At 40.2% G+C, this 27,479-nt stretch overlaps 3 protein-coding genes across 5 annotated transcripts in view; 2 read left to right on the forward strand and 1 right to left on the reverse strand.

Moving 5' to 3' along the window:
• Nucleotides 1-1,324: 1,324 nt before the first annotated feature.
• On the reverse strand, nucleotides 1,325-18,378 carry LOC110492187 (protein ILRUN). 2 transcript variants are annotated; one of them, XR_002468971.2, is made up of 6 exons: nucleotides 17,725-18,378; nucleotides 5,981-6,135; nucleotides 5,643-5,840; nucleotides 4,424-4,743; nucleotides 4,195-4,280; nucleotides 1,325-4,141 (listed from the first exon to the last, which is right to left on the reverse strand). XR_002468971.2 is itself a non-coding variant. In XM_021566279.2 (5 exons), exons 1-5 carry the CDS (start codon nucleotides 17,880-17,882, stop codon nucleotides 4,245-4,247), a joined length of 867 nt encoding a protein of 288 aa, XP_021421954.1. In that variant the 5' UTR covers nucleotides 17,883-18,378; the 3' UTR covers nucleotides 1,325-4,244. The 2 variants fall into 2 exon arrangements, 1 of the variants encoding a protein (XP_021421954.1); XM_021566279.2 differs by having other exon boundaries at nucleotides 1,325-4,280.
• Nucleotides 18,379-19,015: 637 nt separating this feature from the next.
• Nucleotides 19,016-23,640, forward strand: ru1c (U1 small nuclear ribonucleoprotein C). Its single transcript, NM_001165069.1, is given in 6 exon segments — nucleotides 19,016-19,081; nucleotides 19,377-19,419; nucleotides 19,588-19,696; nucleotides 19,834-19,923; nucleotides 20,114-20,224; nucleotides 22,849-23,640. Coding segments are annotated over 6 exon segments (474 nt in total). The 5' UTR covers nucleotides 19,016-19,073; the 3' UTR covers nucleotides 22,962-23,640.
• Nucleotides 23,641-23,778: 138 nt separating this feature from the next.
• Nucleotides 23,779-27,479, forward strand: part of LOC110492182 (UHRF1-binding protein 1) — a 55,928-nt gene continuing 52,227 nt past the window's right edge. For both annotated transcript variants that reach the window (XR_005036539.1, XM_021566270.2), the window contains exon 1: nucleotides 23,779-23,968. Coding sequence is in view for 1 of the 2 variants with exons in the window: in XM_021566270.2 (XP_021421945.2) it covers nucleotides 23,925-23,968 (44 nt within the window). In the remaining variant the exon portion in view is untranslated. The remainder of the gene's footprint in view (nucleotides 23,969-27,479) is intronic.

The following is a 27,479-nucleotide window of genomic DNA, read 5'->3' on the forward strand; positions in this document are numbered from 1 at the left end:
ATTTGTTTATGGGCCCATACAGTTTGCTGAGTGCCAGAGTAGTGTTGGCCTTTGGAGGAATGTAGACAGCTGTGATAATTACAGATGAGAACTCTCTTGGTAGATAAAAAGGTCTGCATCTTACCGGGTGTTAATCCACTTCACTTACTGTAGTTCAATAACCAAATATATATTTTTTCAACCTCAAGGTGTCATCATAGCTGACATCCCATTCTTACTGCAGAAATCTTTGAAATAGATAAGACTTTTTTGAAAATGTGGTTACATAAAAAACAGATTTTACCGTCATCCTGTTACCAAACTTTACATCTGCATTGTTCTTCGAGTAAACGTGTTTTTGTTACATTTTCAGTGGAAATTGTTAAAAGTAGTCCTTGTGCATAGAGTTGGATGGTTTGTTTAACTTTGCAAGGTTTTTGTTTGGCATACTTTTAAAGTAAACAAATTCTGTTACTGTAGAATTGCCCACTGGCCAAGTACTTACTTTCGGCCCTAGGAGTTTAATACTTATTCAGACTGAAGAGTGATGTAGCAAAAAAACATTTTTACTGTAGGAGTGTTGGGCTCAAAGAGACAATTATGTTTAAATTGTCCTGCATGGAGGGGGGCAACTCTCGGGCGAGGGTCGTGTGCTACCTCCGGAGGTAGCGTTCGAGACGTGAGAAAATTTGCAGCTTTACATTACAGTAATAAAACTAATCTCAGAATTTGTTTAACACCTCTCGAGAATCTCCTTAAATGTTTTAGTCTACTGTATGTGGAGGCTATCCCCCTCTTTTTCAGTCAGAGCTTTTCACTATCCCATACCTTAGACATAGGCCCATGTAGCTTTACCTTCTAATAATTACTTTTATACCCTTGTCTAACTGGATATTTATTGGCTATTCATAAGATTTTTAGTATTTTAATTTAATCATGCCAAAAATGTTGATCAATGCCACATGAGATACAATCACCCAGACTGATGGCTGGAATTCATTTATGAATGAACCCCTGTTAAATTTGGTGCAAAGTAATCAGTTATATAATGTTGTGGGAACCTGAACAATGATTTGGATTTGGAGAGCTTATTGACATTAGTAGAGGAGAAGTTAGTTAATGAAACAAGTTATTCATTCTTAAGTTGCTTGCTTAGTAAATGTTACAGGCATCCATTTCCACTACCTGTACATAATAAATACATGTTTTTTTGTGTCGAGTGCATGATTCAATCTCATCCGTTTAAAAAATGACATCTGGAGAGAAATGTATTACTGCAGTGACTGCAAAACTAGTGAACGCAAGATAATGTAAAAAATAAAGACCATGGAGAAAACGGCCAGCATTTGGTTTTCAGTGATAATTTAATTATACAAAGGTTCATTCAAACATACAGAAAAAGGGCTTTCATTTCTTTGCTCTGACTTTGTCTCATAAATGTGCTGCTGTAGAACTCTAGCACCAAGTCATCCATTCACCACTCTGACCCCTGAAAATCTACCATACCAAAAAAAAAGCAAACGTATCACTCATTACATACATGACATCCAATTGTAAATGAAAAAGATAAAAATGGGGATGTGTCCCAAATGGTATTGTACCCTATTCCCTATATAGTAAGGGAACTATAAAAAGGGAATTGGGGGCGATATGAGACACAACCAGGGAGATTAGAGGGCAGTGTATTCATCTGTTTTTAAGACGAGGAGAAACGTTTGTCATTACCATGCTTCATAAGTTTCAAGAGCACATGCAATTGATCCAAGATATTTCCAAATGCTGTTACCTAGGCAGATCAACCATGACAAGAGGTGTGGTTCTGGACAATGATACTGCTGTGACATTTTCATAGTACACAGTCATCCCTGGGGGGTAAATGAGTGTGCTGCTGTTTGTTGTCCTACTCCCCCCTATGTAAAGTGAATATTTGAAAAAGGTCATCTCGGTAGCCAGGTTGTCAAAGTCTTCACTAGTTGCAGATGGAAATATAACAAATACAAGATAAAAAGTCATGTAGCCTTCCAGGCATGAAACTGAAGCATAAAGACAACTGGCCATAGTAAAAGAAGCGATAGGTAACTACTCAGTGCATAGAGATTAGCCAGTTAGTGCAAGTAACTTAAAAGGTCTTGAACAGTCAAAATCATGTTTTTCATGAAATTGAATGATATTTGGATGAAACCAGATCAAAGTATGATGACCAAAGTATGAAAAATGACTGTTGCTTTTACAATGATAAAGTTTGATCATAAAGTTACTGGTCCGCTCCCCCATGTCAAACACTTGGATTCATTATTAAGAGGACATCACTTTAACTCTAATTTTAATACACTAATGGTAACATGATACTGTCTTACCTAATTTAAATAAGTACCACCTTCAAACCAACATCGGCAAAAGTGTGTTTGGAGGGGCTTAGTTTATATAGCTAGATAGCTACTCTACTGGTGCCAACATTTTACTGTAGGGTGTCAGCAAATATAATTAAAAGTCTACCCTATTCATCTGTGGAAAAGACACGTTTCCCCATTCATCTGTGTCTGGTGTTACTGGCTAGCTAGGTCTTCACCCAGCATGGAACAAAAGAGTGGGAAGGGTCGTTTAAAACGCCAACGCAGTTGTCAGGCCAACACATCCGTCAGTGCTGCTGTGAACCGCATCACAAGAGACATGCCAAAACAAATATCATCGATGCAATTTCAATGTGGTTCGATTTGCTTTATGTATTACCAAATTAGCTTGAGATAATTGTATTGCAACGCCGCTCACTGCATCCAAGTCGCTTGACATAGGCATTTCAAAGAGCTGTCAGTCAAGGCTAGTTGTCGGTCATGAATAAAAGCAACCCTGCCCACTCAGCCTGTCTTTTCAAACTTCCTGGTAGTTAGCCATGAGAGAAAAAGTACTTTTCAGGATAACTGTTCAGAACCTTTCACACATTCTTTACATAGACTCTTGAGGGACTAATGAATTGACTGCTGGTACAAACAAATATTTTAACAAACGAGTTGTTTAACATTTTAATGTCTGAGCAAGAGGAGACTAATTGTGAATTCAGAATTTTCTCTCAACAGTTTATTCCAAAGCCCAGGATCATTAGCAAAACATTAATCAAGCTGTGCCTTTTTCAAAGCAAATGTATAAAATCTTTGGGCAAAATAAGCAAAGATGCTTCAAAACAACATAGCTCTACATTCTGCAAATACATTCAACTCAAGACAATAAAAGCCAGAAACGTCATGGGTTTGCAACATGTGGACTTTTGCAATCTAACAGAACAAATGAAAACAAATTGAACCTACAGGGTGCTGATACAAATCTACTTTCAATGTATTGACCCTGATATAGAGGATCCTTTGAGTAAATGTTAGTTAATGTTTTTTTTTGTGTTTTTTTTACAGGACTGGGCAACTCCAATTTTGATAAAGACCTCCCTCTAGTGGATGGATATACTGTAGCTCAACTTTCAGAGTAACATAATCAAAGTGAAGCTACAGCAAATAGTGAACAGGAAATGCATGTGAATGAGCTGTTCTTCATTTGATGTTACCAGAAAACATCAACAACAATACATGCATATCAGGCTGCTGAATTTGTGGAATTACTCTCCTGTCCCTGAAAAGTATACACTGTGAAATTAGGCTAAAAAAGTAAGAAGAGAACAGATTATATATTTTTAAGTCAGTTTAGGAACTAGAGGATCAGTACGCAAAATAAATGGCTTTTCCTCCCTAGTCTGTCTCTTTCAGGTTGCACAACACACGCAAACACACACACCCACGCAAACAGACACACACTACTCCTTTCAACACTGTAGTCTCAACTGCATTCAGACACGACAACTAAAATCAAAAAATAAAGATCAGAAAAAAAACTTCTCATTGCTTTTAAAAAGATTTTTAAGCACTCTCATTTTTAACTTAGCATTCACACATGCATACACTGGATGTGGGATGTTGGTTGAGTCGTATGCTGGGACAGAAAAGAGCTGCTATGTCTTCTGGTTTCTGTTTGTTTTGTGGTAAAGTGGAGGTGGGACTTTGCATAAATGTTTATATGAATCTCAGGATACTCCACCAGCCACAGGTAATCCTCCCTCATTAGTTGATGTGAATCTCAGGATACTCCACCAGCCACAGGTAATCCTCCCTCATTAGTTGATGTGAATCTCAGGATACTCCACCAGCCACAGGTAATCCTCCCTCATTAGTTGATGTGAATCCAGGAACACAGTGCTGCCTGGCTGTGACGATGTTTCCCATGTCTTAGGACTGCCCAAAAGGATAGGGTCCGTGAATACCCTGTGGGGGAAAATAAAGAAACATCTTGTGGATATAGAAAAATATTAATAAATACAAAGTTTTGGTTATACTGATGAGCTAAAGTATATTAAACATTGAAGTGTATCCCTAAGAAGTTTATTGTTGCTCCATATAGGCCTTACCTGGCTGTAAGTCACTACTGATAAGTTGCTTTGGAGACCGTTTGTTGCTATATTCACAGAGTTTTGTGACAGTCCATTTTGCTCTTGCTGCATTTGGTCCGGGCCACCCTCCCAGGTGTCCGCGGGGTCCTTGAGACCGCTGTCGTCACGGTGACTGTTTTCGTTGCTACCGACGTGTTTCTGTGGAGAGGCAAAGGGGTTGTAGTCTCCCTCCACGTTGCGGGCAGGCTGGGTGTTAAACTCGGCCTGGAAGGAAGACAGCTGCTGCGTCACACCCAGGAGGCCTCCCACCTCCACGCTGAGGATCACCCAGATCATATCTACAGTGGGGAGAGAAGAATGTTAACACTACACCGAGGGAAAGGTTTTAGAAAACTACACCTAGTAGAAGCATTAGACCTTGTTAGGGAAGATTCAGAATTTGTTGGTAACATATGTAAGATGTTTTATATTTATCAAATGTGTGTAAGTTAATTCTCATCAGAATGGTATTTTTGTATAATACTGTGGGCAGGGTTGAAGTATCTGTTCTATGTCAAGACTAAGTTGCATGGCCGCTGAGAGGGGAGAGGTCAAAGTGTCATCATGTGTAAACATATCTTTTACTCCCTACCTTTTCTAGTGGGGAAAGAAGGGTTGCAGTGTTGTTTCTATCTTAAACTATAGCCTCACCCTCCTCTCCGTGAGTTTGTCCAGGAGTTTGTATTTAGAGTGGGTTGTATCTAAATGACAATTTGATATATGCCTGTTGTAATAGAGGATTGGTTTATGGTTCTGGGTTTGGGAAAGGAGACAAAGCTGAACGATGAGTTATGTCTATGCTGTCTGACTGTGTGTCTTTGCTATTAAAGGAACTCAGTTGTATTGTAAGGGGGCTCTCAGAGAATTCATGGTTAGACACTGAATCGATCTGAGAGTCACAGGGTTGTGATAGAGCTCATATAATTAAAGATGGACTTTTATAACTAACTCTGACTTGTGTGTGTGGTTTGCTCCCATGATTTGGTAAATAGAGGAAATTTCCACGACAACCTTCAATGTATTCAAGTGATGAAAGCATTGCCTTTGGTGGATTCAACATTAGACACGTTACATCAAAGTATACTTTCTAGAGGATGTGAAAAAGGTTTGAGTGGTTTAAACAAATACATTTATAGGTGGTTTATTAAAATCGGTGCTAAACAGTTATAACAGCTGACTGCTAAATAAAGTTTCTCACCCCCATAGAAGAGTCCTGTGGCTGTGCTCATCCTCCACTGGCCCTGGTACATGCCAGGAGCCGCTGGGCTACGCATCTGCACACTGACATCAGCCATCTCCTGGGGGTCTAATGAGCGCACCATCACCATGTTCACATGACCAAATTGGTCCCCTCCAACATACTTCAGACATACCCCGGGGGGCCATGACTCTGCTCCTGTGAGAGACAAACAAACAAATTACACATGATGAAATTGATAAACCATTACCTCAATTGCCAGCCGCAGTAACGATCAGTAGCTTGTTAGGTTGTGATTTTAGTCACAGCTCCTAAAGGGTCTTTTCACTTCAACCAACCTGTGTTCTGTATCCTCCACGTCTTAGTGAATGGCGTGTCAGGGGGAACAGACTCCCCCTCACCGATCGTCACATCCCCAACAAAAGACATGCATGGTGCATTGATGTTGGGGCTTTCAAAGTCATAGTAGGCTCCGATGGCTGCTTGTAAGTTCCTATGAGAGACGTAAAAATGGGGGAAAGAAATGGATATCAGTTAGTAGAACACAACTATCCCCGTTTTGGTGCAAAGGGTGGAGGTTGAAAAGAGGGGGAAATCAAGCAAAAATATCATATTTAAAATAAAGGAAGGCTTGCTTGAAGAAAACTTAACCCGTTACACACATACCCCTATATGGGTTGAAACTGGCAGATTTGGGCACATAAGTGCCTGAATTCAGCCTGGTCTCAGAGACTAGACGTAACATAGTAAACCCGGTACACTAAAAGTATACTGAACAAAAATATAAAACTCAACAATTTCAACGATTTTACTGAGTTACAGTTCATATAAGGAAATCAGTAAATTGAAACAAATTCATTAGGCCTTGATCTATGGATTTCACATGACTGGGAATACAGATATACATCTGTTGGTCACAGATTAAATTTTTTTTTTAAAAACACACCAAAAAAAGAGGGGCGTGGATCTGAAAAACAGTTTGTATTTGGTGTGACCACCATTTGCCTCATGCAGCAAGACACATTTCCTTCACATAGAGTTGATCAGGCTGTTGATTGTGGCCTGTGGAATGTTGTCCCACTCCTCTACAATGGCTAGAAGGCCAACATCCCGGAGTCGCCTCTTCACTGTTGACGTCGAGACTGGTGTTTTGCGGGTACTATATAATGAAGCTACCAGTTGAGGACTTTTGAGGCGTCTGTTTCTCAAACTAGACTCCCTGATGTACTTGTCCTCTTGATCAGTTGTGCACCGGGGCCTCCCACTCCCTTTTCTATTCTGGTTTGAGACAGTTTGCGCTGTTCTGTGAAGGGAGTAGTACACAGCGTTGTATGAGATCTTCAGTTTCTTGGCAATTTCTCACATGGAATAGCCTTCATTTCTCAGAACAAGAATAGACTGACGAGTTTCAGAAGAAAGTTCTTTGTTTCTGTCCATTTTGAGCCTGTAATCGAACCCACAAATGTCGATGCTCCAGATACTCAACTAGTCAAAAGAAGGCCAGTTTTATCGCTTCTTTACATCAGAACAACAGTTTTCAGCTGTGCTAATTGCAAAAGGGTTTTCTAATGACCAATTAGCCTTTAAAAATGATAAACTTGGATTAGCTAACAACGTGCCATTGAAACACAGGAGTGATGGTTGCTGATAGGCGTACAGAGGCCCACTATGTAGATATTTCCTAAAAAAAAATATTTTAAAATAATTCAGCCGTTTCCAGCTACAATAGTAATTTACACAACATTAACAATGTCTACACTATATTTCTAATCAATTTGATGTTTTTTTGTCCATTAGAATAAGTTATTTTCTTTCAAAAACAAGGACATTTCTAACTGACCCCAAACTTTTGAGCGGTAGTGTACGTTGTGCAAATTCGTAACATATCTACAACAAATTAATACAAACCATAGATTTTTTAAAATATACTTTCTTCGCTTCAGGCCCCCTCATACTCGGCTCAAGGCAAAAAAAACATCTGTCTGTTTAAGCAAGGAATATTGGCCTTTTTCATCAATTTACACACAATACCCCATAATGACAAAGCAAAAACATGTTAAAAAAAAAAAATAATAATAAATATATATATATAAACAAATAAATAAATAAATAAAATAGTCTCCAACCTAAGTGTTTCAACCACTCCACAAATTTCTTGTTAACAAACTAGTTTTGGGAAGTCGGTTAGGACATCTACTTTGTGTATGACACAAGTCATTTTTCCAACAATTGTTGACAGACATATTATTTCACTGAATCACAATACCAGTGGGTCAGAAGTTTAGATACACTAAGTTGACTGTGCCTTTAAACAGCTTGGAAAATTCCAGAAAATGATATCAGAAGCTTCTAAAGCCGTGACAAATGATGTCAATTAGCCTGAGTCAATTGGAGGTGTACCTGTGGATGAATTTCAAGGCCTACCTTCAAACGCAGTGCCTCTTTGCTTGACATCATGTGAAAATCAAAAGAAATCAGCCAAGACCTCAGAATTTTTTTTGTAGACCTCCACAAGTCTGGTTCATCCTTGGGAGCAATTTACAAATGCCTGAAGGTATCACGTTTATCTGTACAAACAATAGTACGCAAGTATAAACACCATGGGACCACACAGCCATCATACCGCTCAGGATGGAGACGTGTTCTGTCTCAAAGAGATGAACGTACTTTGGTGCGAAAAGTGGAAATCAATCCCAGAACAACAGCAAAGAACCATGTGAAGACGCTGGAGGAAACAGGTACAAAGTATCTATATCCACAGTAAAACGAGTCCTATATCGACATAACCTGAAAGGCCGCTCAGCAAGGAAGAAGCCACTGCTCCAAAACCGCCATAAAAAAGCCAGACTACGGTTTGCAACTGCACATGGGGACAAAGATCCTACTTCTTGGAGAAATGTCCTTTGGTCTGATGAAACAAAAATACAATTGTTTGGCCATAATGACCATCGTTATGTTTGGAGGAAAAAGGGGGAGGCTTGCAAGCCGAAAAACACCATCCCAACCATGAAGCATGGGGGTGGCAGCATCATGTTGTGGGGTGCTTTGCTGCAGGAGGGACTTGGTGGACTTCACAAAATGAATGGCATCATGAGGAAGGAAAATGTTGAGGATATTTTGAAGCAACATCTCAAGACATCAGTCAGGAAGTTAAAGCTTGGTCTCAAATGGGTCTTCCAAATGGACAATGACCCCAAGCATACTTCCAAAGTTGTGGAAAATGGCTTAAGGACAACAAAGTCAATGTATTGGAGGGGCCATCACAAAGCCCTGATCTTAATCCCATAGAACATGTTTGGCTAGAACTGAAAAAGTGTGCATGAGCAAGGAGGCCTACAAACCTGACTCAGTTACACCAGCTCTGTCAGGGGGAATGAGCCAAAATTCCCCCAACTTATTGCGGGAAGCTTGTGGAAGGCTACCCGAAAGATTTTGACCCAAGTTAAACAATTTAAAAGGAAATTAATATGTAAACATCTGACCCACTGGGAATGTGATGAAAGAACTAAAAGCTGAAATAAAGAATTCTCTCTACTAATATTGACATTTCACCTTCTTAATAAAGTGGTGATCCTAACTGACCTAATACAGGGAATTTTTACTAGGATTAAATGTCAGGAATTGTGAAAAACTGAGATTAAATGTATTTGGTCAAGGTGTATGTAAACCTCTGAATTCAACTGTGTGTGTGTGTGTATATATATATATATAAATAAAAACAACATCATATTTACATAAGTGTTCAGAACCGTTACTCAGTACTTTGTTGAAGCACCTTTGGTAGCGATTACAGCCAAGTCTTTTTGGGTTTGACGCTACAAGCTTGGCGCACCTGTATTTGGAGAGGTTCTCCCATTCTTCTCTGCAGATCCTCTCAAGCTCTGTCAGGTTGGATGGTGAGCGTCACTGCACAGCTATTTTCAGGTCTGTCCAGAGATGTTCGATCGGGTTCAAGTCCGGGCTCTAGCTGGGCCACTCAAGGACATTCAGAGACTTGTCCTGAAGTCACTCTTGCATTGTCTTGGCTGTGTGCTTAGGTTCAATTTCCTGTTGAAAGGTGAACCTTCGCCCCAGTCTGAGGTCCTGAGCGCTCTGGAGCAGGTTTTCACCAAGGATCTCTCTGATCTCTTTGCTTTCCCTCGATCCTGACTACTTTCCCAATCCCTACCGCTGAAAAACATCCCCACAACATGATGCAGCCACCACCATGCTTCACCGTAGGGATGGTGCCAGGTTTCATCCAGACGTGACACTTGGCTTTCAGGCCAAATAGTTCAATCTTGTTTCCCATGGTCAGTCCTTTAGGTACCTTTTGGCAAACTCCAAGCGGGCTGTCATGTGCGTTTTACTGAGGAGTGGCTTCAGTCTGGACACATACCATAAAGGCCTGACTGGTGGAGTGCCTTCGGAAAGTATTCCTACCCATTGACTTTTTCCAAATTTTGTTACAGCCTTATTCTAAAATGGACTAAATATAATTTTTTGAAATCTACACACAATACCCCATTATTACACAGTGAAAACAGGTTTTGAAATGTTTGCTTTTGTATTAAATTAAAACCAGAAATACCTTATTTACATAAGTATTCAAACCCTTTGTTATGAGACTCAAAATTGAGCTCAGGTGCATCCTTATTCCATTGGTCATCCTTGATGTTTCTACAACGTGATTGGAGACCACCTGTGGTAAATTCAACTGATTGGACATGATTTGGAAAAGCACACACCTGTCTAGATAAGGTCCCGTAGTTGACAGTCCAACAACGCTTTTTGGTCTTAATTTAAGGTTAGGGTTAAAAATAAGGTTAGAAGTGTGGTTAAGTAAAAAATCTGATGTTAAGAAGATACATTTTATAAATAGGCGGGGTTCATGACTTTGCGGTAGCTAGAGTGATGACCGGTTAGTGGCAGCAAGAAATTGTGATATAAAAGGCGAATGCCAATAAGAATGTGGTAAAAATGTGGCTGTTTGAAAGGGGACCATATTTACATTGCCCAATTATTTTTCAGGCAACATACCACAAATCCTATGTGAATTAATTATTAGTTAGTCATGTTGGCAATAGAACAAGCTTTCAAATGATGCCCACCTAACCCAGATTGCAATTTATAAATGGGTTGTTTTTAGATTGGATAAACAGCAACATAAATGTTATGGCGGGGATGCAGGATTGTGTTCCAAATAAAAACAACTATAAGTGTACTTGTTTTAGTTCCTAAAACGGCACAGCTAAGAGAGCTAAAAAAGAAAAGAACCTCATAGTTGAATACTCTTTGATTCAAAAGTGCATTGAAATTACTCAGGAACTGTGCACACTTTGGGAGAGGTGTGTGGCCATTTGGACACCAGTTAGTCCTCTCACTCAAACCTTTGTAATTTTTTTGTCTTGCGTTGCACAGTTTTGTTTTTGCGTCTTTTACAGTCGGTTTTGTACACCAGCTTCAAACAGCTGAAAATACAACATGTTTGGTTATTGAAAATATATTTCTCACAGCGGTTAAGATGGCACAATGATTCTCTACACATTGCTTGTTTTGTCATGTAAACTGAAATTAGTCAAACTATCCATATTTCTGCAACCATGAAATGGCAGAACGATTTCTGCATATTGCAACTTTAATCTACAGACTAAACCCTGTCTTGAATTTTAATAAGACCCCTTGAAGTACATAAAAAAAAATATTTGATTAAAAACTTAAAATTTGGCCTACTGCTATTAGCCCATACAAACACATTGCATAGTAAATTCACAACATTTAACAGATAGTCCCCCCCAAAAAAAAAATCTAAAAAGGAAGTTTATCTGAGAGATATAAGAAAGATCAGCTTTGAATTTATTTAAAAAATGTTTTTACATGTATTTAATGTTGGCACTAAAAACACTCTTCATATATACACTTTCATTCCATTTTTCAACTGGTACCGGGCGGCCTTCAGACGACTTTTGTGATGCCTGTGGGCGTCCTAGAGCAAAACACGTACAGTACTAGTCAAAAATTTGGACACACCTACTCATTCCAGGGTTTCTCTTTATTTGGACTATTTTCTACATTGTAGAAGACATCAAAACTATTAAATAACACATGGAATCATGTAGTGACCAAATATTAAGTGTTAAACATCAAAATATATTTAATATTTGAGATTCTTCAAAGTAGCTCTTTGCCTTGATGACAGCTTTGCACACTCTTGGCATTCTCACAATCAGCTTCACCTGGAATGCTTTTCCAACAGTCTTGAAGGAGTTCCCACATATGTTGAGCACTTGTTGGCTGCTTTTCTTTTTCCATGCTTCACGATGGGAACCACACATGCGGTGATCATCCGTTCACTTACTTTGCGTCTCACAAAGACACGGCAGTTGGAACCAAAAATCTCACATTTGGAATCATCAAAACAAAAAGGGCAGATTTCCACCGGTCCAATGTCCATTGCTTGTGTTTCTTGGCACAAGGAAGTCTCTTCTTCTTATTGGTGTCCTTTAGTAGTGGTTTCTTAAACGGCAATTTGACCATGAAGGAAGGCCTGATTCACGAAGTCTTCTCTGAACAGTTGATTTTGAGATGTGTCTGTTACTTGAACTCTATGAAGCATTTATTTGGGCTGCAATCTGAGGTGCAATTAACTCTAATGAACTTATCCTCTGCAGCAGAGGTAACTGGTTACTACATGATTCCATATGTGTTATTTAATAGTTTTGAATGTAGAATAAAAGTGAAGACATCAATGTAGAAAATATAAAAATAAAGAAAAACCCTTGAATGAGTAGGTGTCCAAACTTTTGACTGGTACTGTACGTGTTTGTGAGAGTCTCGCCTTTGCACAGAGGTGTATTAGTGTGTAGCCCAAACTGTTCGGACACTACAGACAGATGCTTGGGACTCTACAGTGGAGCCAAGCCCACTGTAGAGCAAAACTGAGAACACCATCGTGTTGGTGAGAGTCAAATCAAATTGATTTATATAGCTCTGCTTACATCAGCTGATATATCAAAGTGCTGTACAGAAACCCAGCCTAAAGCAATGCAGGTGCAGAAGGACGGTGGCTAGGAAAAACTCCCTAGAAAGGCCCAAAACTAGGAAGAAACCTAGAGAGGAACCAGGCTATGGCCAGTCCTCTTCTGGCTGTGCCGGGTGGAGATTATAACAGAACATGGCCAATATGTTCAAATGTTCATAAATGACCAGCATGGTCAAATAATAATAATCACAGTAGTTGTCGAGGGTGCAACAAGTCAGCACCTCAGGAGTAAATGTCAGTTGGCTTTTCATAGCCGATCATTGAGAGTATCTCTACTGCTCCTGCTGTCTCTAGAGAGTTGAAAACAGCAGGTCTGGGACAGGTAGCACGTCCGGTGAACAGGTCAGGGTTCCATAGTCGCAGGCAGAACAGTTGCAACAGTCATCTTTCCATAGAGAGGTTTTTCTAGGCCAAACCATTCGGACGTTACAGACGATTTTGTGAGAAGACTGATTTCCGGGATGTCTCATGGTCTGACAAACACCACTCTAGCTGTCACCTTTCACCGCAGATGCGGAAGTGCGACATTGGCAGATGCGGTGGATTGAGACACATCCAATGCAAAAACCGATATATCTAGCTTAAACTGATGGATTTTTAAATGGGGATTGTTTTATTATGCGGGGGCATGGACATCGACTATAGGGGGGTTTTAAAGGACCAATCTTGAGGAACTGGCCAAAAACAGAGTGCGTGGAGATGATTTATGGATAACCTATGCTCCTCATGGAATAAAATGGTTTAAGTCAAGTCAGTAAGTCAAAGGTGAAATCTTGTGCCTTTAATTTAAAATTTCCACTGCCGTGGTAACTTGTATTGCTTCTTGGATCCCTCCCCCTGACACACTCTGATAAGGACAGGGAGCCAAGCCCACTGAAGCCAAGCCCACTGATCCACCACCCCTAAAGGCTTTTACTAACTAACAAGCTGGTCAACAGGAATTACATTCTCTGAGAATGTTTTTTTAGTCCCTTTCAAAATGTTCCTTGCTCATACAATTTGGCCAGATGTATTTTAGTGGACATTGACCATTAGAATTATGCATGTTCCTCAGAGCAACACTACAGAAATGCTGCAAGCTGAATGTACAGCAATATACCTACTGTCATATGTGAGTGCAGCAGTTCCACATTTTAGACAGTGCAAATACATAGTCTCACGTGATTACAAATCAAGGCCTTCGAATGCCCATTTGCCACGATGCAGTAGTATGTTGTTAGTTAACTAGCCATAGTCAATAGCGACGCAAAACTGTACAAATGTAATAGTCAATGAATGGAGTTATAACGTTCACAACCATGGAAGATAAACTGTCCAGTAACATTACTAAGGACGAACGACTAAGAGATATGTGTATTGTGTACATAGTTGCATTAATAAACAATTTGTGAAACGTTTCCACAGCAGAACACTGCTGTGTGAGGGCAAACCTTCCACCTGCAACATTGCTGCATGTGAAACTTGAACTGCACAACATGCTGACTGCACCACATGCTGACTGCAGCACGTGCCCATGATCTAAAGGAGGATCTTGGAACCATAGAGATCCTATTCAAGTACTATGTCATAACCCCTCAAAAGTTCCAGAATGGTATGAAAATGGAAGCCATTGTGGTGGTCAGGGAGAAATCCAAACCAGTCTAATTGGAATGAATGGCAGTAGAGGCATTGGAGATGCATTTCCTGCTTTACTTACGCAGGAAAATAAAGGCATGTGATAGAGTGTGCAATATAATTATTGTCACCCTAAAATGATTGTATAAACTATTTATAGGTCTAACTTTGACATCTAAAATATATGTAGATAGACCATAAATGGAGTAATCCAAAGGTAGACTGGCTCTGGCAGAAAACACTCAAATCTAAATGTGAAACGATTCTCAATTGTGATATAGTTCAAGAAACAAAGCCCTTTACTTTCATATCACATAAACATAATTTCACAAATGCTAAATATACACTTACTGTTCATCTTCAGGCGAGTCTTGTGGGTGTCTTTGAGCAACCGACATGAACGTCTTCATGAAAAACTCACCTTTCCATAGATGGGTCATAATAGTTTGTAGGCCAAACTATTATGTTGTGTTATCATATTTTGCCTACTCCAATGTTTGTAGAATGCATACTGGCATTTGAAAAAGGGAATCCGGACACACTGTGGGCACGGGGGACATTTAAATGTAGTTGTAGATGCATGATACATTTGGAATTCCATGATCAGAACTCTGATCAGAATACTAAAGCTGCATGAACTTTCAAGTCTAGACACAGCCTTAAATCCACAATATGTAACTTTTTGGGCAACTACCAAATTCACATAAAAAAAGTGGGTTATAGATCTGTCACTCATTGAAAGCAAGTCCAAGAAGCGGAAGATATGTTCTATGTATGCTATTTCTATGCCACCCATTCTTAAGTTTAGTTTTTGGGGGTATTTTACTTTTGGCTTTGAACACCAGTTTCAAACAGCTGAATAATAATTTAAAAAATGTTGGTTATGGAAAAAATATTTCACAGCGGTTTAAATGGTAGAATGATTCTCTACATAGTGACTGCTTCTTTTGTTACATACAGTGCCTTGCGAAAGTATTCGGCCCCCTTGAACTTTGCGACCTTTTGCCACATTTCAGGCTTCAAACATAAAGATATAAAACTGTATTTTTTGTGAAGAATCAACAACAAGTGGGACACAATCATGAAGTGGAACGACATTTATTGGATATTTAAAACTTTTTTAACAAATCAAAAACTGAAAAATTGGACGTGCAAAATTATTCAGCCCCCTTAAGTTAATACTTTGTAGCGCCACCTTTTGCTGCGATTACAGCTGTAAGTCGCTTGGGGTATGTCTCTATCAGTTTTGCACATCGAGAGACTGAATTTTTTTCCCATTCCTCCTTGCAAAACAGCTCGAGCTCAGTGAGGTTGGATGGAGAGCATTTGTGAACAGCAGTTTTCAGTTCTTTCCACAGACTCCCGATTGGATTCAGGTCTGGACTTTGACTTGGCCATTCTAACACCTGGATATGTTTATTTTTGAACCATTCCATTGTAGATTTTGCTTTATGTTTTGGATCATTGTCTTGTTGGAAGACAAATCTCCGTCCCAGTCTCAGGTCTTTTGCAGACTCCATCAGGTTTTCTTCCAGAATGGTCCTGTATTTGGCTCCATCCATCTTCCCATCAATTTTAACCATCTTCCCTGTCCCTGCTGAAGAAAAACAGGCCCAAACCATGATGCTACCACCACCATATTTGACAGTGGGGATGGTGTGTTCAGTGTGATGAGCTGCGTTGCTTTTACGCCAAACATAACGTTTTGCATTGTTGCCAAAAAGTTCAATTTTGGTTTCATCTGACCAGAGCACCTTCTTCCACATGTTTGGTGTGTCTCCCAGGTGGCTTGTGGCAAACTTTAAACGACACTTTTTATGGATATCTTTAAGAAATGGCTTTCTTCTTGCCACTCTTCCATAAAGGCCAGATTTGTGCAATATACGACTGATTGTTGTCCTATGGACAGAGTCTCCCACCTCAGCTGTAGATCTCTGCAGTTCATCCAGAGTGATCATGGGCCTCTTGGCTGCATCTCTGATCAGTCTTCTCCTTGTATGAGCTGAAAGTTTAGAGGGACGGCCAGGTCTTGGTAGATTTGCAGTGGTCTGATACTCCTTCCATTTCAATATTATCGCTTGCACAGTGCTCCTTGGGATGTTTAAAGCTTGGGAAATCTTTTTGTATCCAAATCCGGCTTTAAACTTCTTCACAACAGTATCTCGGACCTGCCTGGTGTGTTCCTTGTTCTTCATGATGCTCTCTGCGCTTTTAACGGACCTCTGAGACTATCACAGTGCAGGTGCATTTATACAGAGACTTGATTACACACAGGTGGATTGCATTTATCATCATTAGTCATTTAGGTCAACATTGGATCATTCAGAGATCCTCACTGAACTTCTGGAGAGAGTTTGCTGCACTGAAAGTAAAGGGGCTGAATAATTTTGCACGCCCAATTTTTCAGTTTTTGATTTGTTAAAAGAGTTTGAAATATCCAATAAATGTCGTTCCACTTCATGATTGTGTCACACTTGTTGTTGATTCTTCACAAAAAAATACAGTTTTATATCTTTATGTTTGAAGCCTGAAATGTGGCAAAAGGTCACAAAGTTCAAGGGGGCCGAATACTTTCGCAAGGCACTGTATATTGAAATTTGGCTACTACTAATTTAACTATTAGCATTTTAGCAACCAGGAAATGGCGGAGCAATTTCTGCATGTTACACCTTTAAACTGGCTGGCTAACAAACATGCTGTGCATATAACAATAAGATATTGTAAAACAATTAATTTTATCACAGCACTGGCAGACCATGGCTGATCTATACTCTCCCTAACCACTTGATCTTTTATGATGTCATAATAACAAATCATGCATTGAACCTTATTGTGACCTAGGTCATAATAACAATTATGTTCCTTCTAGTATTATAATTCTATGCTTGGAACCTTGTTGTGACCCAGACCGTGGTCTTGTGATGCCTGGACACTTTCATGTGGAAAGAAATGTATTGCTGAAAAAGAAAATCAGAGTGGACAAACGAGCCTCATTGGTTGTATTTGCCTAGCTAGATATGACTACTCTTGCTAAAGATTACTTAATTCAACGTTAACTCAAGACCCTCTCCAGACATTATAATTAGTATGACGGTAACATAGCTGTACAAAATAAAGATATGAAATTTACACGTTCCACAATAACGTTATAGAATGATCGTAAATAGACCCACACCTGTCAATGATTTTTCATTGAAGGAAGGACTATCCTGGCTGTAGCTAATTAGCCAGTTAGCTAGCAATCCAAATGACAATCCAATTAATTACATTTTACATCTAAGACACAAAATAATATTTTTTGCTCGTTGAATTGTAAATAAAAAGAAAATCACAAACAAATTGTTGGCTGACTATCTGTCATACAGCTAACTAACTAGCTCAATCCTCTCCCTAGCTATCTAAGTTAGCATTAGCAAACACAGAGAGGCCACAAGTCCCCGAGCTCACCAATTGGTCATGTCCAGGAAGAAGGCGCATCCAGCGGGGTTCAGTTGAAACCCAAGCAGTCTCTGAAACTCGGCTATGAGGATGTCTTTATCGGTGGTGCCCATGCAGCTGAATTTCTGCATAAGCTCCGGGTCCAGATCCAATTCCATGCCCTCCATCGCGGATTTCCCTGACAAGGGACAGGGTACCTTTCCTAATTTAGTCCGAGGCCTCAACCTGTCATAAAAAAAACTAAACAACAACCCAAATGCGCATGACAGTGACAAATCTACGACTGATGCCGCGTTCAAACCAACAGGGAACTCGGAAATCTCCGAGGTCAGTGCGTTCAAAACAACCGGGAACTCGGGGAAAAAACGAGCTCCGACTGGGATTTTTGTTTATTTAAAACGGTCATCAAACTCGCAATTCCACATCGGGAACTTGGGCCTCTTTCTATCGCTCAGACTTTCCGACCTGAAGATCACTGATGTCATGTTTTAACCTCGTATTTGCCGAAATCCTAATTGTTTTGAACGCGGCATAATGGTGCGTTCAAGACAACTGAGAATTCCGAACAAACAAGACTTCAAATCATGACGTCAGTAATTTTCAGGTCGGAAAGTCGAAACTCTACGAAGGTTCCCGAGTTGGAATTCCGAGTTGGATGACCGTTCAAAATATGTTTCCCAGTTGGAGCTCGTTTTTTCCCCCAGAGATCCCAGTTACCGTGAACGAATTGAATTTGGAAGTCGGATATTTCCGAGTTTCCAGTTGTTTTGATCGCAGCATACGTCAACCCATGGCCAATTCACGAGGGTCGGCGAAATAATCTGCCAACTCGGAGGTCACACCTAAAACGGTCAACTATTTGTTTTAGTTTTCGTAATAGATCAATTAATCTGTAATTAAGCTGCAACTATCAAACAACAGGTGGTGAACACAACAGATACACGCTATATTTTGTCATCGAGTCCGCGCTGCGCCAGCTCAGGCCGACCCTCTTGAACTAAACCACGGTTGGCGTTTCAGGTCGCCTACATTGCAGACGTGCTGCGCATTATCATCTCAGAATAACTTTTTGCACTACAAAATGATTTCTTATGGATGCATACAGTACTCACAACATGTAATGCCAAATGGTCAATACAGAAATGTGTCATACAATTTATAAGACATTGATTCTCAGATTCTGTACCCGAATTTGCATTATTTGCAATACCGATAGTGGAGGGAGGTGGCGCTGCAGTTATTATGCGGACCCTAACGAGGACGCGTCTCCTTCTCATCTTAAAGCAGTCGTTGTTTACTTAGACTTCCGGTAAAGTGAAAGGGGTTTTCGACGTTTGGTGTAAGCTAGGCTGATCGAAATGCCGAAGTAAGTGTTTTATCTTGTGTCTCTCAGTTGCATATTTAATCTATTTTGAAGCTATTTTACCTTAATGAACACTGGACATGTATATCTAATGGAAGTCAGTTAGCTAATTCAATCGGCTTCAGCCAGAGCTTCAACTCTATTGGCTGTGAAGGAAGTGTAGCATCATTCATAGCGTTCCTGTTTTGCTCCCTGATCTTACATTGATTTGGTTTTATTATGACAGCTGAAGTATATACTCTGGTTTTGCCCACACTGATCAAGTTGATCTAGTGCTCAATGTCTGTTTATCCATCAGGTTTTATTGTGACTACTGTGACACTTACCTAACTCATGACTCGGTAAGTCTGCACAATATTGGTAGTAGAAGTGTTTACTGATTGCATGTGGTTGATTCTGTCTTGAAGCGGTATATGATGAGTTTCTTCTCTAGCCTTACTGTATATTCAGATTGTTGCAAGGTCAACATTGTGTCCAATGTACATTGATGACTGTAATGTGTTTGGTAGCCCTCTGTGAGGAAAACACACTGCAGTGGCCGCAAACACAAAGAAAATGTAAAAGACTATTACCAGAAATGGATGGAAGAACAAGCACAGAGCCTCATTGACAAAACAAGTGAGTAACACAAGAAAAATACATACTTTGACCTGTCTTTGTTACCTTGACGTGTTTCGGCCACGATAACCATCCTAGGTGAAAAGGGGCCGGAGGGCTAATATGTCAGGAGTTCTAACAAATTTGGTTTCTCTTAGCTGCTGCCTTCCAACAAGGGAAGATGCCCCCAACACCATTCCCAGGAGCCCCACCTCCAGGGGGTGCCATGATCCCTCCACCAAACCTCCGTAAGTGCACAAGTGCCATGTACATTTCTGTTTGTATGCGAAAAGCACATCCAAGCTCGACCAAATTCCTCAGTTGGAGAGTAAATCTTACCACTCATTTACAAAAATGACATTATATACAAATATTTTGCTACTCATAAAGGTCTGAGTTACCTAGTAGTTGTTGTCGTTAATGATGTTTTACGAATAGATGGCCCACCACGTCCAGGGATGCTACCAACACCCCAGATGGGTGGTCCTCCAATGATGCCCATGATGGGTGGAATGGGACCACCCCCACCTGGAATGATGGGTGGTCCAGGTAGGATAACCTCAAACTGTTATTTCTGTAACGTACAGTGCATTCAGAAAGTAGTCAGACCCCTTGACTTTTTTCAACATTTTGTTATGTTACAGCCTTATTCTAAAATGTATTAAATAAAACATTTTTCTCAGCAATCTACACACAATAGCTCATAATGGCAAAGCTAAAATGGAAATATCACATTTGCATAAGTATTCCGACCCTTTACTCAGTACTTTGTTGAAGCAACTTCGGCAGCGATTACAGCCTCGAGTCTTATTGGGTATGACGCTACAAGCTTGGCACACCTGTATTTGGGGAGGTTCTCCCATTCTTCTCTTCAGATCCTCTCAAGCTCTGCCAGGTTGGATGGCGAGCATCACGGCACAGCTATTTTCAGGTCTCTCCAGAGATGTTACATCGGGTTTTAGTCCTGGCTCTGGCTGGGCCACTCGAGGACATTGAGACTTGTCCCGAAGCCACTCCTGCGTTTTCTTGGCTGTCTGCTTAGGGTCGTTGTCTTGTTGGAAGGTGAACATTTGCCCCAGTTTGAGATCCTGAGCACTCTGGAGCAGAGTGCATGGCTTGGGTTTTTTTCTCTGACGTGCTGTCAACTGTGGGACCTTCTATACAGTACCAGTCAAAAGTTAGGAGACACCTACTCATTCAAGGGTTTTTCTTTATTTTTACTATTTTCTACATTGTAGAATAATAGTGAAGACATAAAAACCATGAAATAACCCATGGAATCATGTAGTAACCAAAAACGTGTTAATCATATCAAAATATATTTTACATTTGAGATTCTTCAAAGTAGCCACCCTTTGCCTTGATGACAGCTTTGCACATTCTTGGCATTCTCTCAACCAGCTTCATGAGGTAGTCACCAGGAATGCATTTCAATTAACAGGTGTGCCTTGTTAATTTGTGGAATTTCTTTCCTTAATACATTTGAGCCAATCAGTTGTTGTGACAAGGTAGGGGTGGTATACAGAAGATAGCCCTATTTGGTAAAAGACCAAGTCCATATTATGGAAAGAACAGCTGAAATAAGCAAAGAGAAATGACAGTCCATCATTACTTTAAGACATGAAGGTCAGTCAATGCAGAAAATGTCAAGAACTTTGAAAGTTTCTAAAAGTGCAGTCGCAAAAACCATCAAGCGCTATGAAGAAACTGCCTCTCATGACGACCGCCACAGGAAAGGAAGACCCAGAGTTAGCTCTGCTGTAGAGGATACTTCATTAGAGTTACCAACCTCAAATTGCAGCCCAAATAAATGCTTCCGAGTTCAAGTAACAGACTGCGTGAATCAGGCCTTCCTTCATGGTCAAATTGCTGCAAATAAACCACTACTAAAGGACACCAATAAGAAGAGACTTGCTTGGGCGAAGAAACACAAGCAATGGACATTAGACCGGTGGAAATTTGTCCTTTTGGTCTGAGTCCAAATGTGAGATTTTTCGTCCCAACCGCCGTGTCTTTGTGAGATGCAGATTAGGTGAACGGATGATCTCCGCATGTGTGGTTCCCACTGTGAAGCATGGAGAAGGTGGTGTGATGGTGTTGGGGTGCTTTGCTGGTGACAATGTGGGTGATTTATTTAGAAATCAAGGCACACTTAACCAACATGGCTACCACAGCATTCTGCAGCGAAATACCATCCCATCTGGTTTGCGCTTAGTGGGACGATCCGTTTGTTTTTCAACAGCCTGGGGCTAGGCTGTGTAAGGGCTATTTGACCAAGAAGAATAGTGATTGAGTGCTGCATTGGATGACCTGGCCTCCACAATCACCAGACCTCAACCCAATTGAGATAGTTTGGGATGAGTTGGACTGCAGAGTGAAGGAAAAGCAGCCAAGAAGTGCTCAGCATGTGTGCGAACTCCTTCAAGACTGTTAGAATAGAATTCCTGATGAAGCTGGTTGAGAGAATGCCAAGCGTGTGCAAAGCTGTCATCAAGGCAAAGGATAGCTTCTTTGAAAAATCTAAAATAAATCAAAATATAACTTTTAAGGGTGGTTCATGATTCCAAATGTGTTATTTCATAGTTTTGATGTCTTTACTATTAATTTGACAGTGTAGAAAATAGTAAGAATAAAGGAAAACCCTTGAATGAGTAGGTGTCCAAACTTTTGACTGGTAGTGTAGACAGGTGTGTGCCTTTTCCAAATCATGTCCAATCAATTGAATTTACCACAGGTGAACTCCAAGTTGTAGAAAAATCTCAAGGATGATTAATGAAACAGGATGCACCTGAGCCCAATTTCAAGTCTCATAGCAAAGGGTCTGAATACTTATGTAAATAGGGTATTTGTTTTTTTATTTTTAATACATTTGCAAACATTTCTAAAATCCTGTTTTCGCATTGTCATTATGGGGTATTTTGTGTAGAATGAGGGAAAACAATTATTTAATACATTTTAGAATAAGGCTGTAACGTTACAACATTTGGGAAAAAGTTGAGGGGTCTGCATCATTTCTGAATGCACTGTACATACATAGACTCAAACAAGTGACGAATGTGCTTCGGAGTTTGCCAGTATTGAGAAAACATACCATCTAAAACAAAATACTATCATCTGAAAACAGGAATGACTCAAACCATAACCTGTAAATGCTTTCTTTCCTTCATTCTCAGGTATGCGACCTCCAATGGGTGGCCGAATGCAGATGATGCCTGGACATCACATGATGCGACCTCCCGGTCATCCAATGATGATGCGGCCAATGATGGCACGGCCAGACCGATAAACTCTCCCCTCCTACCTCAAACACACACTGTGGGTTTGTTCCACATGATCACTAAATCTTAGGTTCTCACTTCTCCCCTAAAGTCATTTGATTAGGGAAATCTATGGTTGATTAAGTTGGTCTAAAGCATTTAATGAAGTCGCTGACAAGTGCCACAGTCCCTTATATTTAGCCACTTGATCGTAGAAACATTGTTAATTTTATGTCAAACTACCAAGTAGATTTGAAGGTGAGTAAGAGATTCTGTGGAACTAACCTTTTGGCAAATCCCTCCCCACTCTACATCTGTCTCTAGGACTTAACTTTACATAATACTGTTTTGGTCATCTTGCCTTTGCTGTCCTCCCACCCATTTTCCCTGGATGGATTTCATTTTTATTATGCTACAGATTTTATAATGATGCCCTCTGCTTATTCCAATTTTCCCTGCCCATCCTTGTTAGTTTGGTGTTTTTGCACATGCTAAAGACAAAACAGGAACATATGAGGAGGTTGTTGAATGTGTTTTTGTCATTCACATAGAGGCGTATTAAGGTCTGTTTTTAGTTGGCAGTACCATTTGGATGAAGCATTGTATCAACAGTTTTTTTTGTAAACATTTTTAAAACAATTTTTATGAGCTGATGCTATTGACTGTGCATTTATTTTATGACGGTCTATTAAACGAAAATGATAACTTATTTGTCTGGTCGATAAGGTTTTCCGTCTCTTTGAACAGTTATATTTTATATCTCTTGCTGTTCGTTATAAATTCAGCAGATGGCGCTAACGCAATATGTGTCAAAGCATGTCTTTGCTATGTCTTATGGGAAAAATACAATTACACAAATTACCCGTGGTGAATAAGGGTAGTTTTTCATTTCGCTGAAGATGAGAGGTGGAGTGGAATGTGAAGAGAATATGCCTATACGCTAGCTAGCTACAAATAAATAGTTTAGCTAGGTTATTCTCACCAACACCGCAATGGCAGGAATAATCAAAAAGCAAATATTGAAACATTTGTCCAGGTAAGAAAGATTGCTAGCTAGCTTGGCTAACGTTAGCTAGCCATCTGCTTTAAGCTTGGATGGGCCAGCTAGGTGTAATACTAGGTTGGCATGTCAACCAAAAGATGTCCAGATAGAAGGATATTCATGATTTGTTACACAGCCCATTGGTTGTCTTTTGTGTTGGATAAATCCGCTGGCAATTTCTCAAGCTAGTAGTGCAACACCAAGCAAAGCTGATGCATTGTCTCGCGTGCGAACAGACGTTTTCGTGGAAGATTTTATTCATGTCAGTCACCTTACATAATGAATCAATACTGCCGACTGTAAATAAACGAATCCAGCATGATGTTACCATTTCTCAGGAGTGTGACTGTGTAATAGAGCATGAATGGACTGGAACCTATTATATTTAAGTTACCTTCAAGTGTTCTGCTTGGACCTCATCACCGTCAGTCATGTAACAGACATGCAGACTTTTCAGGACCGGCCAGCAGTGAGTGTCTATGGACGGGACAGCAGTAATTTATAGGCACAGCATAAGCTCCTGAATGGGGCTTAAACAATTGTGTACAAAATATATATATATTTTTAGAAAAGATTACCGAGTTCCGAACCTGTAGTTACAGCCATGAGTGGAGCCACTCCGTATTGAGAACAATGAAGCTCAGTTGGCTTCAGGACTATTCATAAATTCCTGTCCCTAGTTAGAGTCAGGTTATGAGAGCAATTGCTGACTGTGGGTGTCATTTCAAGTCAGCGATGAACGGCCATCAGGCCTTCCTTCAGTGTAATTTGTCCTCACTTACAGTGGTTTGAATAACTTGGCATTACACCTCACAAGGATCTCATCATGAGATAGAATAAAAATTAGTTGGTGTGCCTGCCTGCTGGAGTGTAGTGCTGCTGCTGTGCTATTTTGAGAAGATGGTCCAATTTTGGGCTTTTGTTGACAGATGAGGATGTGAATTTTACATGTTTGTGTACTTCCATTATTTCTCTCTCTCTCCTACTCAAATAATAAGAAAATAGGTGTGTCTTGACCACCATTTGCCTCATGCAGCGCGACACATCTCCTTCGCATAGAGTTAATTAGGCTGTTGATTTTGGGCTGTGGAATGTTATCCCACTCTTCAATGGCTGTGTGAAGTTGCTGGATATTGGATGGAACTGGAATACACTGTCGTACACGTTGATCCTGAGCATCTCAAACATGCTCAATGAGGGACAAGTCTAGTGAGTATGCAGGCCATGGAAGAACTGGGACATTTTCAGCTTCCAGGAATTATGTAGGGATCCTTGACATGGGGTCGTGCATTATGCTGAAACATGAAGTGATAGTGGCGGATGAATGACACGACAATGGACCTCGGGATCCCATCACGGCATCTCTGCATTCAAATTGCCATCGATAAAATGCAATTGTGTTCGTTGTCCATAGCTTATGCCTGCCCATACCCCACTGCGCTGCTCTACCTTCTTAAAAGCATTATCAACAAGGCAGGTCCTACAGGCTCTAGTTTTGTCACACCATCCAGGGAAAATGCAGCAGCTACTCTTTCTGGGGTCTGTCAAAATTAAGCCAGTTATGAATGTATTGTAGTGTTTTTTAAATTGTATAACAGATTTCACAACACACTAAGTGAAGTGTTTATCCTCAGGCCCCTATTCCACCACACATCAACAGCACAAAATCCATGTGTATGTGTGTGTATAGTGCGTATGTTATCGTGTGGGTATGCATGTGTCTGTGCCTATGTTTGTTGCTTCACAGTCCCCGCTGTTCTATAAGGTGTATTATCTGTTTTGTAATATCTGATTCTACTGCTTGCATCCGTTACCTGATGTGGAATAGAGTTCCATGTACAGTCGTGGCCAAAAGTTTTGAGAATGACACAAATATTAATTTTCACAGTCTGCTGCCTCAGTTTGTATGATGGCAATTTGCATATACTCCAGAATGTTATGTAGAGTGATCAGATGAATTGCAATTAATTGCAAAGTCCCTCTTTGCCATGCAAATGAACTGAATCCCCCAAAAACATTTCCACTGCATTTTAGCCCTGCCACAAAAGGACCAGCTAACATCATGTCAGTGATTCTCTCATTAACACAGGTGTGAGTGTTGACGAGGACAAGGCTGGAGATCACTGTCATGCTGATTGAGTTTGAATAACAAATCAAATTTAATTATATAGCCTTTTCTTACGTCAACTGATGCCACAAATTGCTGTACAGAAACCCAGCCTAAGACCCCAAACAGCAAGCAATGCAGGTGTAGAAGTACAGACTGAAGGCTTCAAAAGGAGGGTGGTGCTTGGAATCATTGTTCTTCCTCTGTCAACCATGGTTACCTGCAAGGAAACATGTGCCGTCATCATTGCTTTGCACAAAAGGGCATCGCAGGCAAGGCTATTGCTGGCAGTAAGATTGCACCTAAATCAACCATTTATCGGATCATCAAGAACTTCAAGGAGAGCGGTTAAATTGTTGTGAAGAAGGCTTCAGGGCGCCCAAGAAAGTCCAGCAATCGCCAGGACCGTCTCCTAAATTTGATTCAACTGCGGGATCGGGGCACCACCAGTACAAAGCTTGCTCAGCAATGGCAGCAGGCAGGTGTGAGTGCTAGAGGTTGACAGATTTATGATTTTTCAATGCCGATACCGATTATTGGAGGACCAAAAAAAAAAGCAGATTCCGATTAATTAAAATATATATTTTATTTGTATTTGTAATAATGACAATTACAACAATACTGAAGGAATACTTATTTCAACTTAATACATCAATAAAATCAATTTAGCCTCAAATAAATAATGAAACATGTTCAATTTGGTTTAAATAATGCAAAAAGAAAGTGTTGGAGAAGAAATTAAAAGTGCAATAGAACATGAGAACATATGGAAGCTGGTGGTTCCTTTTTAACATGAGTCTTCAATATTCCCAGGTAAGAAGTTTTAGGTTGTAGTTATTATAAGAATTATAGGACTATTTCTCTCTATACCATTTTGTATTTCATATACCTTTGACTATTGGATGTTCTTATAGGCACTTTAGTATTGCCAGTGTAACAGTATAGCTTCCGTTCCTCTCCTTGCCCCTACCTGGGCTCGAACCAGGAACACATCGACAACAGCCACCCTCGAAGCAGTGTTACCCATCGCTCTACAAAAGTCGCGGCCCTTGCAGGGCAAGGAGAACAACTACTTCAAGGTTTCAGAGCGAGTGACGTCACCGATTGAAACGCTATCAGCGCACACCCCGCTAATTAGCTAGCCATTTCACATCAGTTACACCAGCCTAATCTCGGGAGTTGATAGCCTTGAAGTCATAAACATCTCAATGCTTGAAGCACAGCGAAGAGCTGCTGGCAAATGCATGAAAGTGCTGTTTGAATAAATGCTTGCGAGCCTGCTGCTACCTACCAGTCAGACTGCTCTATCAAATATCAAATAATAGACTTAATTACAACATATACTAACACACAGAAATACGAGCCTTAGTTTCTGGATTTGACCATATTAATGACTTA

The sequence above is a fragment of the Oncorhynchus mykiss genome, chromosome 16 (assembly GCF_013265735.2).
Source record: "Oncorhynchus mykiss isolate Arlee chromosome 16, USDA_OmykA_1.1, whole genome shotgun sequence".
In the NCBI taxonomy this organism is placed as follows: Eukaryota; Metazoa; Chordata; class Actinopteri; order Salmoniformes; family Salmonidae; genus Oncorhynchus; species Oncorhynchus mykiss.